Source organism: Mobula hypostoma, chromosome 8 (genome assembly GCF_963921235.1).
Source record: "Mobula hypostoma chromosome 8, sMobHyp1.1, whole genome shotgun sequence".
In the NCBI taxonomy this organism is placed as follows: domain Eukaryota; kingdom Metazoa; phylum Chordata; class Chondrichthyes; order Myliobatiformes; family Myliobatidae; genus Mobula; species Mobula hypostoma.
The window spans coordinates 154,367,244-154,384,467 of NC_086104.1; the positions used below are offsets into that span (position 1 = coordinate 154,367,244).

Genomic DNA, 17,224 nt, shown 5'->3' on the forward strand with positions numbered 1-17,224 from the left:
ATAAAAATAAGTAACAGATGGGGTACGAGGGGGAGGTGGGGCCTAGCGGAAGTTAGAGAAGTCAATGTTCATGCCATCAGGTTGGAGGCTACCCAGACGGAATATAAGGTGTTGTTCCTCCAACCTGAGTGTGGCTTCATCTTTACAGTAGAGGAGGCCGTGGATAGACATGTCAGAATGGGAATGGGATGTGGAATTAAAATGTGTGGCCACTGGGAGATCCTGCTTTCTCTGGCGGACAGAGCGTAGATGTTCAGCAAAGCGGTCTCCCAGTCTGCGTCGGGTCTCACCAATATTCTGGACTATCCCTCTTCTCACCCTGTCTCTTGCAAAAACGCCATCCCCTTCTCGCAATTATATTGGTGAGACCCGACGCAGACTGGGAGACCGCTTTGCTGAACATCTACGCTCTGTCCGCCAGAGAAAGCAGGATCTCCCAGTGGCCACACATTTTAATTCCACATCCCATTCCCATTCTGACATGTCTATCCACGGCCTCCTCTACTGTAAAAATGAAGCCACACTCAGGTTGGAGGAACAACACCTTATATTCCGTCTGGGTAGCCTCCAACCTGATGGCATGAACATTGACTTCTCTAACTTCCGCTAGGCCCCACCTCCCCCTCGTACCCCATCTGTTACTTATTTTTATGCACACATTCTTTCTCTCACTCTCCTTTTTCTCCCTCTGTCCCTCTGAATATACCTCTTGCCCATCCTCTGGGTCACCCCCCCCCCCGTCTTTCTTCCCGGACCTCCTGTCCCATGATCCTCTCGTATCCTCTTTTGCCTATCACCTGTCCAGCTCTCGGCTCTATCCCTCCCCCTCCTGTCTTCTCCTATCATTTTGCATCTCCCCCTCCCCCTCCAGCTTTCAAATCCCTTACTCACTCTTCCTTCAGTTAGTCCTGACGAAGGGTCTCAGCCTGAAACGTCGACTGCGCCTCTTCCTATAGATGCTGCTTGGCCTGCTGCGTTCACCAGCAACTTTGATGTGTGTTGCTTGAATTTCCAGCATCTGCAGAATTCCTGTTGTTTACCTTTCAATCATCAGGCCCCTGAAACGATGCAGATAACTTCACTCGCCCCAATACTAAACTGATTCCAAACCTCTACAGGCTTACAAGGATTCTACATTCACATTCTCTGTATTATTTATGTATTTACAATTAATATTATTTGCTTTTTTTTTTAACCGTAATTGCACAGTTTGTCTTTTGCACATTGGTTGTTTGTCGGTCTTTGTAGTTTTTCATTGCTTGCAAGAAAATGAATCTCAGGATAGTATATCGTGACATGTACATACTTTGAACTGTACTTTTAAAAAAATTACTGAGCTGCAGCATGGAATAGGCCCTTCGAGCCACGCTGCCCAGCAATCCTCCACCCCCACCCCCGATTTCAGTGTTAGCCTAAGCACTTGACAAATTACAGCGCCCAAATAACCTACCAACAGATAAGCCTTTGGACTGTGGGAAGAGACCCATGCGGTCACGAGGAGAGTGCGCTCCACGGCATGGTAGCATCGCGGTTAGCACTGTTAATGAGTTTTTGGGTAGATGATTCATTTACACTTAAATGACTCTGGCCACCAGTCTTCTGTTTGACAAAGTACTGTGGATTGATTCACAACAATGCATTTCTTAAAAGCTGTGAATCTCAGAATACTAGCCAGATGCTGCAGATGGAAGTGTGAAGTTTACAGGTAGTTTCGAAGACAGCCTTATCCATACTGCATAAATATTTATTGTCCTATATGTTAGCACGTAAAATACCAAATAAATGTATTGTGGATTTGACTTGCACTCCTAAAGGCTGTGAGTACCAACCCAGACATGTCGGCGTCGGGAGGAAAGGATGAAGTCGGAAGGGGTGATGTTTTGTATGTAGCTTCAAAAGGAAGCATTGTCTATAACTTTGTAAATAGCGATTGTATTTAGCACATAAATATCAAGCCCACATTGGGCTAGCAGTCCTTTCTACTGAGAGCATCTCCGTCTGTATGATCAACACACATCAAAGTTGCTGGTGAACGCAGCAGGCCAGGCAGCATCTCTAGGAAGAGGTACAGTCGTCGTTTCAGGCCGAGACCCGTCAGGACGAAGGGTCTCGGCCTGAAACGTCGACTGTACCTCTTCCTAGAGATGCTGCCTGGCCTGCTGCGTTCACCAGCAACTTTGATGTGTGTTGCTTGAATTTCCAGCATCTGCAGAATTCCTGTTGTTTCCGTCTGTATAATACCTGCTGTACCTTGTGTCGAATAAAGAAGCTGCTTTGTATCTACCAGTAACTCTGTCTCTCTGGTGATTTCATCCACGCTACAACAAGCACAACGCTTTACAGTACCAGCATTCAATTCCTGCCACTGCCTGTAAGGAGTCTGTATGTTCTCCTCGTGACCGTGTGGGTTTCCACTGGGTGCTCCGGTTTCCTCCCACAGCCCAAAGATGGATCAGTCGGTGGGTGGGTTAATTGATCATTGTAAATCGTCCTGTGATTAGACTAGGGTTAAATCGGGGGTTGCTGGAGGGCACGCTTTGAAGGGCCAAAAGGGTCTAACTACGCTGTATCTCAATAAAACTGTAGCCTGTTGCTTTCCCTCTCCCTCCCCCTCCTTTCTGTAAGTTTTCCAATCAACTGGGACCTTCCCAAAAACTAGGGAGACTTTGGAAATCAGGAAGAATGCACCTATCATCTCTGTAGCCACATGTTTCCTACAACATGGACCATCAAGCCTTTAATCCCAGAGAACTGCTGAATTCACTTCCTCTAATACAAATGATTGTTTTGTTTTTCTTTTCCCATTCTGCTGAATTTCCCATTGTTTAGAAAAGTTCTGCATCATCTATTGTAATGACAGATACGTCGTACTTAATGTCTTTATTTCCTTATCCACCCTTTACTCATTTACTAATGATCTATTTCCTCCGTTTCTTCTTATCTCCATCCTAAAATAAACTACTGTCGAACTTCCGGAGACAAGATCATTTCCCACTGTTGGTCCAATGTTAACTTTCATTAACAGAGTTACCCCAGCTCCTTTTTCATTCTATCTACTGCTGCAAAGCATCAAGAAAATACACTGTATGGACACTTTACAACCCCATCACTGTACAATTATGAGAACACAGAACATAGGATGCTGCTGCACAGTACAGGCCCTTCGGCTCACGGTGTTCTGCCAACCCTTTTAACTACAATTCATTCATCTATCCATCTCTTTCTTCTTTGTCCTTGTAGGAGCCGTGCATCTGTTTTCCACCCACATTGTATTCTGTGTTGCATGTTTATTATGATAGTTAGTCATGTGGGTTGGGGCCTGGTAAAAGCGAAGAGCTTAGTTACGTATTCATGCTTTGCCTGCGGCAGTTAGAGCTAGAGATCACTGGGTGTGATAACTTTTTGTTGACCGCTTAAGCACCTTTAATATCACTGGTTTTAGTGTCATTAGTTTTATCACTTCGAGATATGCTAGTTGTTTAATAGAGGATCGAATACTTCCTTCAACCTTGAACATTATTATTATTATTATTATTATTATTATTATTAGATTAGAAGGTGTGTCAAGCAGGATAACTCACCATACATGGTCTCTAACAGCGGCATTGGTTTGGTCGAGTACCAACTGCAGTCCTGACGAGGGGTCTCGGCCCAAAACGTCCACTGTTTATTCAATTCTATAGATGCTGCCTGACCTGCTGAGTTCCTCCAGAATTTTGTGTGAGTTATTCTGTCTGCTTGCTTGTTTGTTTGTTTATTTATTTATTTAGAGATCCAGCAAAGTAACAGGCTCTTCTGACCGAACGAGCTGGCACCGCCCAATTACACTCATATGACGAACTAACCTACTAACCAGTACGTCTTTGGACTGTGGTAGGAAACCAGAGCACCCGGAGGAAACCCACATGGTAACAGGGAGAACGTACAAACTCCTTACAGACAGCGGCAGGAATTGAACCTGGGTTGCTGGTGCTGTAATATCGTTATGCTAACCACTAAGTTACTACGGTGCCATCCACCTAGGATCAATCTAACCCTTCCATCCCACATAGTATTCCATTTTTCTGTCATCCACTGTCCCTATTCAAGAGTTTCTTAAACATCCCTAATGTATCTGCCTCTATCACTACCTAAAAATACCTCTGACAGCCCGTTTATACTTTCCTCCAACAGGTCATTTTGCCCTTGGAAAAATCTCTGACTATTCACTCGATCTCTGCCTCCAATAATCAAGCACATGATTATTGAATCATATCCAGTTGTCACTATTCCATTGACCATCAATTCCTGACACTAATATTTTGTTCATTCATTCACAACCATTATTTTTTTTTACTTCTTTTTGTTCATACCTGGTTTGACTCCATATACTGTTATCACCAGACACCCCTCTCTTTCTATCATATTCTGCTCATCATTCCTCACATCTCTGCTACCTTGTCCATACTAAATTTTCTTTCACCCAAATTTTACCCCCCTCTGGTATTTAGTCTCTCTCTACAGACCTGGTTCTTCAATTCACTAGCCATGGGTCACAGAAGTATTAGGATGAAACTCAGTGAAATTCAGAACAGGATTCCCTAAAGATTAACTTGAGGGCTGAGTCATGGATAAGGAAGGCAAATGCAATGTTAGCATGCACTTCAAGAGGACTACTTTGAACCTTTTAGAATATAAAAACAAGGGTGTAATGCCGAGGTTTACAAGGCATTGGTCAGATCGTATTTGAAGTATTGTAAGCCAGTTTGGTCCCCTCATCTAAGATGTGCCGCATTGGAGTGGGTCCAGAGAAGGATCATGAGAATGATCCCACAAATAAAAGGCCGAACATATGAGGAACAATTGATAGCTCTGGGTCTGTACTCACTGGGTTTAGAACAACAACTGGGGGGGGGGGGGGGTGGAGTTTAGCACCAGAGGGCACAGCTTCAGACTAAAAGGACGTCATTTAGAATGGAGATGAAGAGAAATTTCTTTGGCCAGAGGGCGGTAAATCTGTGGAATTCATTGCCACAGCCAGCTGTGGAGGCCAAGTCATTGAGTATATTTAAAGTGGAGACTGAGAGGCTCTCAATTAGTCATGGTGTCAAAGGTTACGGGGAAAAGGCAGGAGAATGGGGTTGAGGGGAATAATAAATCAGCCATGATGGAATGAAACAAATGGCCTAATTCTACTCCTACGTCTTATGGGTTAAACCCCCCTCAACGCAGTGATTCTCTTCCCTCATAAATGGTGCTAGTTTAACTAAAACCCCATCTCCCACACCGTTCTCCAAACGCTCCAACTTGTTTGATCCTATGCCAAATTGCAGGCTGTTCGTAGTAATCTAGAGATTATTGCCTTTGTGGTTTTGCTTTTTAATCCATTCAGTAGTGAAATTGATCTTTTAAATCCTTGCTAAAATAACCCTGGTCAATCACATAATAAGCATGTTGATAAGTGTGGTGTTTATATTTAAAGTGAAATCTGAGATGTTAATAATTAGTCAGGGTGTCGAAGGTTACGGAAAGTAGGCAGGAGAATGGGGTTGAGAGGGATAGTAAATCAGACATGATCGAGTGAGGGTGCAGACTCAATGGGCTGAATGGCCTAATTTTGTTCCTATGCTTGATGGTCTTAGGTCTGTTCTGTGCAGAAGGAAGAACAGAATCAGTACCTGTGAGTCCTTTGAGGTCTAATCCTATTTCTATTGAAGTCCTGACAAGTCTCCTCTAAAGCTTCCACATTCTTATTACAGGAAGGATGTGGAAGCTATAGAGAAGGTGCAGAGGAGATTTACCAGGATGCTGCCCGGATTATAACGACAGGTTGTGCAAGAAAGGGCTTTTCTTTATGGAGCAAAGCAGGATGTGAGTTGACGATAAGAGGCACAGATTGAGTGGACAGCCAGAGACTTTTTCCCAGAGCGGAAATGGCTAATACAAGGGGGCATAATTTTAAGTATAGGGGAGGACGGCAGGGGTAGTTTTATTACATGGAATTGTGGAAGTGTACCATGCCCTGCTAGGCGTGATGGTAGAGGCTGATGCTTTCGTTGGATGAAAGAAAAATGGAGGGCTATCTGAGAGGGAAGGGGTTAGACTGATCTTGGCGTAGGCTAAAAGGCTGGCACAACATCGTGAGCTAAAGGGCTGGTACTGTACTGTAATATTCTATGTTCTATGATGCAGCCTCCAGAGGAGAAACCAGGAGGTCAGACTAGTGCAGCCTCATGTTCCCAACTGCACAGACCAGTCTTCTCAGTGGAGAGAGCAAACAAAAAGAGGCAAAAGGTGTAAAACTGCAACCACATTTAGTGGAGCGGCTAAAATAACTTCGCGCTCACTTCCTCCCACGCCGTGGACACAACCCTGGGCGCCTGTGGCGTCATGCGCTGGAATTATCGCACAGGCAGCAGGAGCCGAATAGAGTTCAAATATCGAGGCAACCCTAGAAATGGAATGAATTTTACCTGACTCTGAGATGGATTATTGACTCCCCACACTGTAGTTACCACAGAGAGCGAACCTGGAGGCTGATTGGTGTTCTGTTGCCAAGAAACAGAATCACTGTATGTGAATGACCCATCACTGAGGAAGGAAGGGAAAAGAAGACAGCAGCTGTCAGTGTGGCAGCAAACGTTGGCTCTCTTGTGTTGCAATTAAAAGAGACAGAAAAAAAAAACAACGTGCTTACATTTAGCACTCGGAGGATTATGAAAATGCAACCTTCACCGTTCACTTTTAGTCATGCTCATCTCTGTCCATTGCACAATGAAAAAAAAATCCCCAAACCACTTTAACGTAATAATCAGCATCTATTATCCGGAGTAACACACACCACAAAATGCTGGAAGAATCCAGCAGGTGAGCATCATCTATGGTGGGGGATGTTGGGGGCCAAGAACCTTCATCAAGACCAGAAAGGAGGGGGAAAAAAGAGCTAGAATAAGTAGGAGGGCGAGGGTGGAGGGAGGAGAGGAAGATGGAAGGTGGTAAGTGAAGCCAGTTGGGAGAGGTGGTGGGTGGGGAGAGTGGGGGGGAAGGGGGATAAAGTGAGAAGCTGGGAGGCGATAGGTGGAAAGGGCAAAGGGCTGAAGAAGGAGGAACCTGACTGGAGAGGAGAGTGGACCACAGGAAAGAGGGATGGAGGAGGGGCAGCAGGGCGAGGTGATGAGCAGCTGAGGAGAAGAGAAGAGGTTAAGTAGGGAGCCAGAATGGCGAATGGAGGAAGAGAGAAGGGGGAACTAGAAAAAAATAACCCGAACATATTACAGTACAGCACAGGGATAGGCCACTCAGCCCACAATGTTGTGCCAAACCAGATAAAAACCAGAAGCACCAACTACTAATCCATCCTACCTACACCTTGTCTGTATCTCTCCATCTTCATGTACCTATCCAAATGGCTCTTAAAAGCCTCTAATGTATTTGCCTCTACCACCACACCAGGCAGCACATTCCAGGCATCCACCACTGTCTGAGTAAAAAAAAACTTACCCCTCACATCCCCCTTGAACCTTTGTGCCATCAGGTTGGAGGCTACCCAGACTGAACATGAAGTATTGCTCCTCCAACCTGAGAATAGCCTCATCGTGCCAGTATTCAGCAGTACTCTTTAATCGAATAACCTGTGGAGATCTACTACTGAGCTATGGGTTCTGTCACTTCGTGTTGAACTGTTTTTGAGTGTTTTCTGGGTTTAGCACATTTACATTTAGCAAATGACTTCAGCCACCAATCTTCAAATCTGAATATAAAAAGTAGATTTAATTTAGAATGCAGCTCTGAACAATAGGTTGCTAAATGCCTTGAATCCAAGATCAGACAATGCTGATTAAAATTCATTGAATGTCTGTGGCTGTGAATCGGGAGGTGTGAAGTTTGTGTATAGTTTCAAAGAAATCATTGTGGATGCATTGTAAATATGGAATTGATCTTTGATGCCTAGTACATAGAACATTGAGCTCCACAATGGGCCACCCAGACCTTTCTACTGAAAGCGTCTCCGTACGATGCCTGCTGTATCTTGATTTGTCGAATAAAGAGGCTGCTTCACGTCTACCAGTGCTTTTCTCCGGCGACTTCATTTACACAACTACACTAACCAGGTAACAACATGTACTTGAAATGAAGGAAACAAGAAGCATATAGTAGGTGAGGCAGTAAAATCCGGAGTGAGCCAAGTAAGTAATTGTCTCCTCCCTCACTTGCCGTTAAGGGAAATCAACAGAAATGGTTCCAGCAACACAAACCTTGTTCTCAGTAGGTAAACACAAATCTCCTCTCCTAATTGGAAATAGCTGGCACATCAAATTCCCCTACCACATAAATAAATCAACACGGTAATATCTGTTCATCGAATCAAAATTGTAGCTGGACGGCAGGGTAACTCTGCACGGGTATGAGATTCTGAAAGGTAAGAGAACCCTGCAGAGACATGAAAGACTGCGGATGCTGGAACGTGGAGCTGTAAGCAATCAGCTGGAAGAACTCAGCAGGTCGAGCAGCATCTGTTTGGGGGGTGGGGGGAGAGAGGGAGGGAGAAAGGAATTGTCCACAATACTCCAGATCCCAGCCACTGCAGTCCATTGTGTCTAGTCCTGATGCAGGGTTTTAACCTAACACACATCACTAATTCTTCACCCTCCCCACCCAATGATGCTGCCCAAGTCAACACTGTGTACATGTGTTCATCTGTCATCTGCAATCTGTAACCCTTTCCTTTGTTCTCCTCCACTCAATTATTTTTCTGCTTCTATGGTTTTTACACACTCACTTTGTATACTCGCTGGTCACTTTATTAGGTACACCGCCTCACCGATCCAAATATCTAATCAGCCAATCACATGGCAGCAATTCACTGCATAAAAGCATGCAGACATGGCCAAGAGGCTCAGTTGTTGTTCAGACTAAATATCAGAATGGGGAAGAAATGTGATCTAAGTGACTTTAACTGTGGAATGATTGTTGGTGCTAGATGGGGTGGCTTGTGTACCTAAGAAACTGCTGGTCACAGAACAGTCTCTTGAGTTTACAAAGAATGCTGTGAAAAATAAAAACACCCAATGAGCAGCAGTTCTGTTGGAGAAAACACCTTGTTAATGAGAGAGGTCAGAGGAGAATGGCCAGACTGGTTCATGCTGGCAGTCATTCAAATAACCACACATTACAACAGTGGTGTGTAGAACAGCATCTCTGAAAGCACAGCATGACGAACCTTGAAGTGAATGGGCCTAGCAGCAGAAGACCATACCGATGTGTTCGCTTGTACCTAATTAGCCACTGAATGTATTTTCTCTGCATCCCTGTGTATCAAATTACACCAGGTGAGATGGAGAGCAGAGTACACTGTGCACCCTGTCTCAAAACTCGGGTCCTGTCCTTGGAAATTACCTTGAATTCAGGCTTCAACTGGTCTTGGGTTTTGATCAACTTTACTAAGCATCAAATGGTGAAGATCTGTCATATTATACTAGAAAAAGGTGAAACCATCCATTGGAATATTAGTTAAATTAGTTGAACCTCACTCTAACCAGCTTAAAAAAGGTAATCTCTGCATAATCAAAATGATATCTTGAGATTCTGCTGGAAAGTATATTGCTGAACAATATACTTAAAGTTAATAAATATAACTTCTTGGCAGCGTAGAATTATGGGAATATGTACCAGAAATCCTCAAGCAGTTCTGTTTAAGATTATGGCCATGATTGCTGGCTGTGTTTTCTTAGATATCTCGACGGTTCAAGGATCAACTTTATTCATTGATACATTAAGACAGGCATTATCTGGATTTAACTTCATGATAGATGGTTTCCAACAAAACACAGGCACATTAAAAGACAGACAATTACAGCAAAAATTTAAAATTACCAAATAGTTTTCAAAATGTCAAACTTGGACAAAGTAAAATAATAAAAATTGTAGCTTGATTCAATGAGATACTTCATTAATATAAAGTTTGGTTGAATCAATACATCACTGCTTCTCCCCCACTCTGCGCCCTCCCCAATCCCTCTGACACATTGCACATTTAGATGGAGACGTAACGTAAAGATTTTTACTAATGTATGTGAAGGATGCAAGGAATAAAGTCAATTCAATTCAATACACACCTCCTGCCCCACTATCCGGCTCTACATCCTGCCTGGTGAACAATATACTTAAAGTTAATAAATATAACTTCTTGGCAGCGTAGAATTATGGGAATATGTACCAGAAATCCTCAAGCAGTTCTGTTTAAGATTATGGCCATGATTGCTGGCTGTGTTTTCTCAGATATCTCGACGGTTCAAGGATCAACTTTATTCATCATATACATTTACATGTATTAGGAATTTGCTATGCACGTTGGTGTGACATGCAATCGAAAATATTATTATTACAAAGAATTAGATCTAAAAGTTCAAGGTTAAAGTATGGATATGGAATTAAGTGTGCATAACTACCAGCGCGTATTTACAATATGAACAGCGTTACAGAAAATGGTTTAAAGTGTTCACAGTTCAGTACTGTGACCACAGTAATAGAGGGGGGTGTGGGGGTCTAAGTAGAATGGTTGACCAGATTAACTGTCTGGGGAACGAAACTTTTAAGATGTTGTGAAGTTTTTGTTTTAACAACCCTGTAGTGCTTCCCAGAGGCAGCTTTTAGAAAAGGTAGTTAGCAGGGTGGGTGGTGTCTGCAATGATACTTTTCTGCCCACTTATTTATCCGCAACACTTACAAGCCCCGTGGTGTTGGTAGACTGCGGCCAATGACCTCTTCAGCTGACCTGACAGGTTATGGTAGTTTTTGTATACTGGGAGAGGAAGACAGTAATGGCTGATGTGTGGATGCTCTCTCTGATGGCAGTGCAGAATTGCACCAGTATGTTCTGGGGAAAGATGGAATTTTACCCACTGCTGCAGGAAGTACCTCCTCTGCAGAGCGAATGTATTAGCAGTTCAGGCAGTGGGATATTTCAATAAGAAATATTCCTTCCTGGTCTTCACGGATGATGGGTAATGAGAGCGAAGTCAGATAATTGTGAGGCAGAAGAGACACACCGTGCTGCTGATCCAAGGGAGCTAATCGTACTCACAGTGTGAATTATGCTTCACCACTCTGTGTAAAAGGGACCCTTGCATCCAGAGAGCATGCACTTTCAAAGTCAAAGTAATTTTATTAACAAAGTTCGTATATGTCACCACGTACTAGCTTGAGATTCATTTTCTTGCAGGCATTCACCAGAAAATAAAGAAATATGATAGAATTTATGAAAAGCTATACACAAGCAACGACTGACAAACAACCAATGTACAAAAGAATGAAAAATTGTGCAACACACACAAAATACTGGAGGAACTTAGCAGGCCAGGCAGCATCAAGGAATAGAGTACAGTCGACGTTTCGGGCCGAAACCCTTCCCCAGGACTGGAGAAAAAATGCTGAGCAGTAGATTTAAAAGGTGGGGGCAGGGGAAAGAGAGAAACCAGAAGGGGGAGGGATGAGGTAAAGAGCTGGGAAGTAAATTGATGAAAGAGACAGAAGGCCATGAAAGAAAGAAAAGGGGGGTGGGGAGAGCAGCGCCAGAGAGAGGCGGTGGGCAGGTAAGGAGATAAGGTGAGAGAGGGAGAAGGGGTTGGGAAATGGTGAAGGAGGGCAGTACCAGAAGCTCAAGAAATCAATGTTCATGCCATCAGGTTGGAGGCTACCCAAACAGAATTCATGGTGTTGTGCCTCCAACCTAAGTGTGGTCTCATCACGACAATGGATAGACAAAATGGGAATGGGAATGGGAAGTGGAATTAAAATGGGGCACCACTGGGAGAACCCTCTTTTTCTGGTGGGCAGAGCGTAGGTGCTTTAAAATGTTAACTGCTTATTTCTTTTCCCTAGATGTTGCCTGGCCTGCTGAGTTCCTCCAGCATTTTGTATGTGTTGCTTGGATTTCCAGCATCTGCAGATTTTCTTTTGCTTTTAAAAATTGTGCAAATAAAAAATAAGTAATATTGAGAATGTAGATTGTCAAGTCCTTGACAGTAAGTCTGTGGGTGGTAGTCAGTTTGAAGCTGCGGTGAGTGAAGTTATTCACGCTGATTCAGGAGCCTGATGGTTGAAGGGTAATAACTGTTCTTGAACCTGGTGGAGCGGGACCTAAGGCTCCTGTACCTCCTGCCAATGGTAGTTGCGAGAAGACAGCATTGTCTGGATGTTTGGGTCCTTGATGATGGATGCTACTTTCTTGTGGCAGCGCTCCTTGTGGATGTGCTCAACGCTGGGGAGAACTTGCCAGATCTTTCCTGATGTTGTCAAAAGTAGTCTTTCTCTAGTTTGGAATCTCAAACCCAGGACTAGTCCTATCCTTCACCATCATAATCTTGAAACTACTAGAATTATAATCACTAGATCCAAACTGTTCCCCTACACACAATTCTGCCAACTGCCCTGTCTCATTCTGTGATAGATCCAGTATCGCACTCTCTAGGTGGGACCTGCAGTGAATGGCTCACCATAGGCCCCATCTGTAACAAAGCTTTTCCTCCACAAACAATGCTAGTCAGAAGCTTGCTAGAAAACTCTCCACTTGTCAAGAAGAGCATGTCACTAACAGCTTTTAAGTGTCTGGGACAAAATAGCTCATTCTACTGGAACAACATTCACCACCGCAAACATTCATTCGACTGCACAATGACTATAGTTGGTACCATCCAGGGTAGCACAATGCATTACAGTACAGACGACCTGGGTTCAATTCCCAACACTGCCATAAGGAGTTTGTACATTTTCCCCGTGTCCATGTTGGTTTCCTTCGGGTACTCAGGATTCCTCCCACAGTCCAAAGACGTACCGGTTGGTAGGTTAATTGGGCACAGTAAATTACCCCATGGTTAGGCTAGGATTAAATTCAAGGGATTGCTGAGTGGCATGGCTCGAAGGACAGGAAGAGCCTATCCACACTGTATCTCCATAAAAGAAATTTAAAAATTGAACTACAGTCACTCAACAGCTCCCAAACTCACATGACTTCAACTACAAATGAGGGCAAGGACAGAATGCTCATGAAAAGACCGTTCTTGAAAGTCCCCTCTAACCAGCATCCTTCTCCAATTTGGGAATGTAATATCCATTGGTTCAATGCTTCTAAATCCTGGAATTCCATCCTCAGCAGCACTGTGGAAGCATCTTCACCAGAACCATAATAATCATAGTCATACTTTATTAATCCCGAGGGAAATTGGTTTTCGTTACAGTTGCTCCATAAATAATAAATAGTAATAGAACCATAAATAGTTAAATAGTAATATTTAAATTATGCCAGTAAATTATGAAATAAGTCCAGGACCAGCCTATTGGCTCAGGGTATCTGACCCTCCAAGGGAAGAGTTGTAAAGTTTGATGGCCACAGGTAGGAATGACTTCCTATGATGCTCAGTACTGCATCTCGGTGGGATGAGTCTCTGGCTGAACATACTCCTGTGCCCACCCAGTACCTGTGGATGGGAGACATTGACCAAGATGGCATGCAACTTGGACAGCATCCTCTTTTCAGACACCACCGTGAGAGAGTCCGGTTCCATCCCCACAACATCACTGGCCTTACGAATCAGTTTTTTGATTCTGTTGGTGTCTGCCACCCTCAGCCTGCTGCCCCAGCACACAATAGTTCAAGAAGGAAACTCCACATCCTCTGCTCAAGCATCAAACAGCGTCTCTTCCACATCAGGCGACTGAAGTTCACCGTGAGCACCCAAATACTCAAGACCTTCTACAGGGGCACCACTGAGAGCATCCTGACTGGCTGTATGACTACCTGGTACGGGAACTGTACCAACCTTGATCACTGGGCACTGCAGAGGCGGGTACGGATAGCCCAGCACATCTGTGGATGTGAACTTCCCTCCACTGAGGACATTTACAGCAACAGGTGCATAAAGAAGGCCTGGAAGATCATCGGGGACATCAGTCACCCCGACCATAAACTGTTACAGCTGCTTCCTCCTGGCAAATAGTACCACAGCGTTAAAATCAGGACCAACAGTCTAAGGGACAGCTTCTTTGTACAACCTATTAACTAATAAATTCACAAGTAGGTACATTGCGACAGAGTCATAAGGCAAAGATTTTTACTCCTACACATTGTGGGATGGATGTGTAAATTTAATTCAAATCAATTCAAGGAAGAAACAGAAAGGCAATAATCCACACGTCCCATAAAAATGAGCAACACACACACACACACACACACAAACAACACTGGAGGAACTAACTGGACAATGACCTGCTGAGCTTCTCTAACACTTTGTTTGTGTGTTGCTCAATATCTCAGGCATCTGCAGAATCTCTGTGTCCCAAAAAATCAATTGCAAGGATGCTGGTGGTTGGTCTGCTCTACAGGGTTGATGGAGGGACAGTATGGTTCCACGAGAAGCCTGATACACCACGCCGTAATCACCTAGAGCAATACTCCTGTCATGTAACTTCCAAGGAACAGTAGAGAACCATTTGTTGTTGTTCGGTCGTTAAGTTGAGTCTGACTCTTCGTGACCTCACAAACCATAGGGTCCATATGGTTTTCATGGCAACATACAGAAGTAGATTGCCAGGCCTTTCTTCCGCACAGATACTGCTGCCGCCCGGGTTGGGACCCAGCTGGGTTTGAACTCAGGACCATCTGCCTTTACGTCAAGTGCTGATGCCACTACACCACCAGCTGGCCCCGATACCACAATTTTGTAACAACCTAATAACCTATTCAAAGATCAATCAAACCATTGCCTCCAAGAAAGCTTCCCATTTTTCTATCATCCATGTGCCCATCTACAAGTTTCTTAAATGCACCTCATGTATCTGCTTCTACAGCCACACACACACCACTCTGGGTGTAAAACACCAACCCACCCCCCCCATATTTTCCACCAAATACCTTAAAGTTATGCACACTGATTTCAGCCATTTCCACCATGGGAAAAAATCTCTGTCCATTTGATTTACACCTCTTATCACCTCTATCAGTAGCCTTTTATCTTCCTTCGCTCCAAAGAGAGAAGCCCAAGTTTGCTCAACTTTTCCTCATGAAACTTGTTCTCTAATCCAACCAGCATCCTGGTAAATCTCCTCTGTATCCTCTCTGCAGCTTCGACATCTTTTCTATAAGGAGACCAGAAGTGGACACAACTGTCTAAGTGTGGTCTAACCAGGGTTTTACAGAGCTTTAACATAGAGGTGTATGGTATCCGTAAGGTCTTTCTCCAATCACCACATGTAAATGTGTTGGTCATGATTGCTCGCTTCAAAGTGGAGAAACCACAAAAACCTGTGATTCCCTCAAGGAAAAATTCTCTCAACACACCAAATGCTGGAGGAACTCAGCAGGTGAGGCAGCATCTACGTAAAAGGAACAGAGACCTACCCCAAAACATCGACCTTTTATTCCTTTCCTACCTGACCTACTGAGTTCCTCTTGCATTTTGTGTGTGTTGCTCTAGACTTCCAGCATCTGCAGAATCTCTTGAGAGTATAATATCTTAATTTAACTTGTTTTGGTGACCAAGATTTGGTGTTATCACCGTGCACAAAGAAAGACCAGAATATAACTTCCAGGCAAACCCTACTAATATTCTACTCTTTCACCAACGAACAAGGCTGAAGTTGATTTAGAAAGTCCAAAATCACATGTGATCACATTAGTATTCAGCCCATTGTATAGCAACTTGTCAAGTTTTACCCAGAGATACCTTAAAGATTAAAAGAAAAACATACAAAAGGCAAATACAAGAAAGTCTGGAGATGCTGGAAATCCAAAGCAGCTCACACAAAATGCTGGGGGAACTCAGCAGGTCAAGCAGCATCTAAGGAGATGAATAAACAGTCGATATTTCAGGCCAAGACCCCCCTTCAAGGTTCTGCTGCTCCTGGCCTCTCAAGCTATCTTGTTATAATCTGGCACTTCATTCTTTACCTGCTCTGCATTTTTTCGGTAGATTTTTGCATTCTGTTACTGTTTTACCTTGTTCAACCTCAATGCACTGTGTACTGATATGACCTGTGGGAACAGTATGCAAGAAAAGCTTTTCACTGTTTCTCAGTACATGCGACAATAATAAACCAATTCCAATACAGTGACATTAGAGATGTTGAAATACCAGCCAGGTGCAATTGCTTGAACTTGGAATTAGATGGACCATATTTCCCCTGTCCAAAACTCTAAACTTAATTTCAATTCCTGAATACCTTAACATGCAAGTACCCCAATTATAGCGTAGTTCAAAGTAGTGATGGTGTTTACTCAAGCCGTACCAGGGATTTAGTTCATTACATGGCAACACATACTTAACACTAAAAAAACAGAGCAGTATAACACAAGAACAGGCTATTCAGTCTACCGTGTGTCTGCTGACAACGCTGCCTACACAAGGTCCAATTCTCTTCATTCCCTGTCTATCGAAATGTTTCTTAAACCTCACTATCGCATCTGTTTCGACCAACTACCCACAGGGCGTCCTAAACTCAGGCAGCACAGCAACAGTGGTTAGTATAATGCTATTACAGCACCAGCAACAATTGTCTGTCCGTAAGGAGTTTGTACATTCCCCCCGTGACTGTGTGGGTTTCCTCCAGGTGCTCCAGTTTCCTCCCACATTTCAAAGGGTTAGCAGGTTAATTGGTCACATGGGTGTAATTGGGCTGTGTGGGTTTGTTGGACTGGGAGGGCCTGTTACCGTGCTGGATCTCTAAATTCAAAAAAATTAACTCCTTTCATTCTGCGCTAAAAAAAAATCTTGCAAATCTCTTTTGAATATTCCCTTTCTCACATGTAGCCCATGGATTGTGGTACCAGTCACCCCTCAGCCAACAACATTCAGAGAAAAGTACCAAAGTTTTTTTAACCTCTCCTTATAAATAATACTCTCCATGTGAACCTTTCCATGACCTCCTCCAAAGCCTCCACATCTTGCAGAGAAGTATGGTAACCGGAACTGCACACAATACTCCAGAACAACACACACAAAAAGCTGGAGGAACTTAGTGGGCCAGCCTGATTTCCAGCACCAAGTGTCTCTGCAATACTCCAAATGTGGCCATTCCAGAGCTTCAAGCAGGGGCATCTTAGCTTCCTAAGATTTCTACTTAGTGTCCTGACTAATGAAGACAAGCACGCCTCATTTCTTCTTGACCACTCTATCCATCTGTGTAGTCACTTTTAGTGAGCTATGGACCACAAGATCCCTCTGTATGCCGGTCCTGATCCTTTACTGTATCC

At 43.7% G+C, this 17,224-nt stretch overlaps 1 protein-coding gene across 5 annotated transcripts in view; it reads right to left on the reverse strand.

Annotated features, from left to right (window-relative positions):
- The window catches only part of LOC134351082 (zinc finger MIZ domain-containing protein 1-like), a 241,725-nt gene that overhangs the window by 89,351 nt on the left and 135,150 nt on the right, over nt 1-17,224 (reverse strand). For 4 of the 5 annotated variants that reach the window (XM_063057131.1, XM_063057132.1, XM_063057133.1 and 1 more), the window contains one exon: nt 6,453-6,570. The exons of the other annotated variant lie outside the window; for it this stretch is intronic. In XM_063057131.1, coding sequence (XP_062913201.1) covers nt 6,453-6,570 — 118 coding nt within the window. The remainder of the gene's footprint in view (nt 1-6,452; nt 6,571-17,224) is intronic. 5 annotated transcript variants of the gene reach the window in all.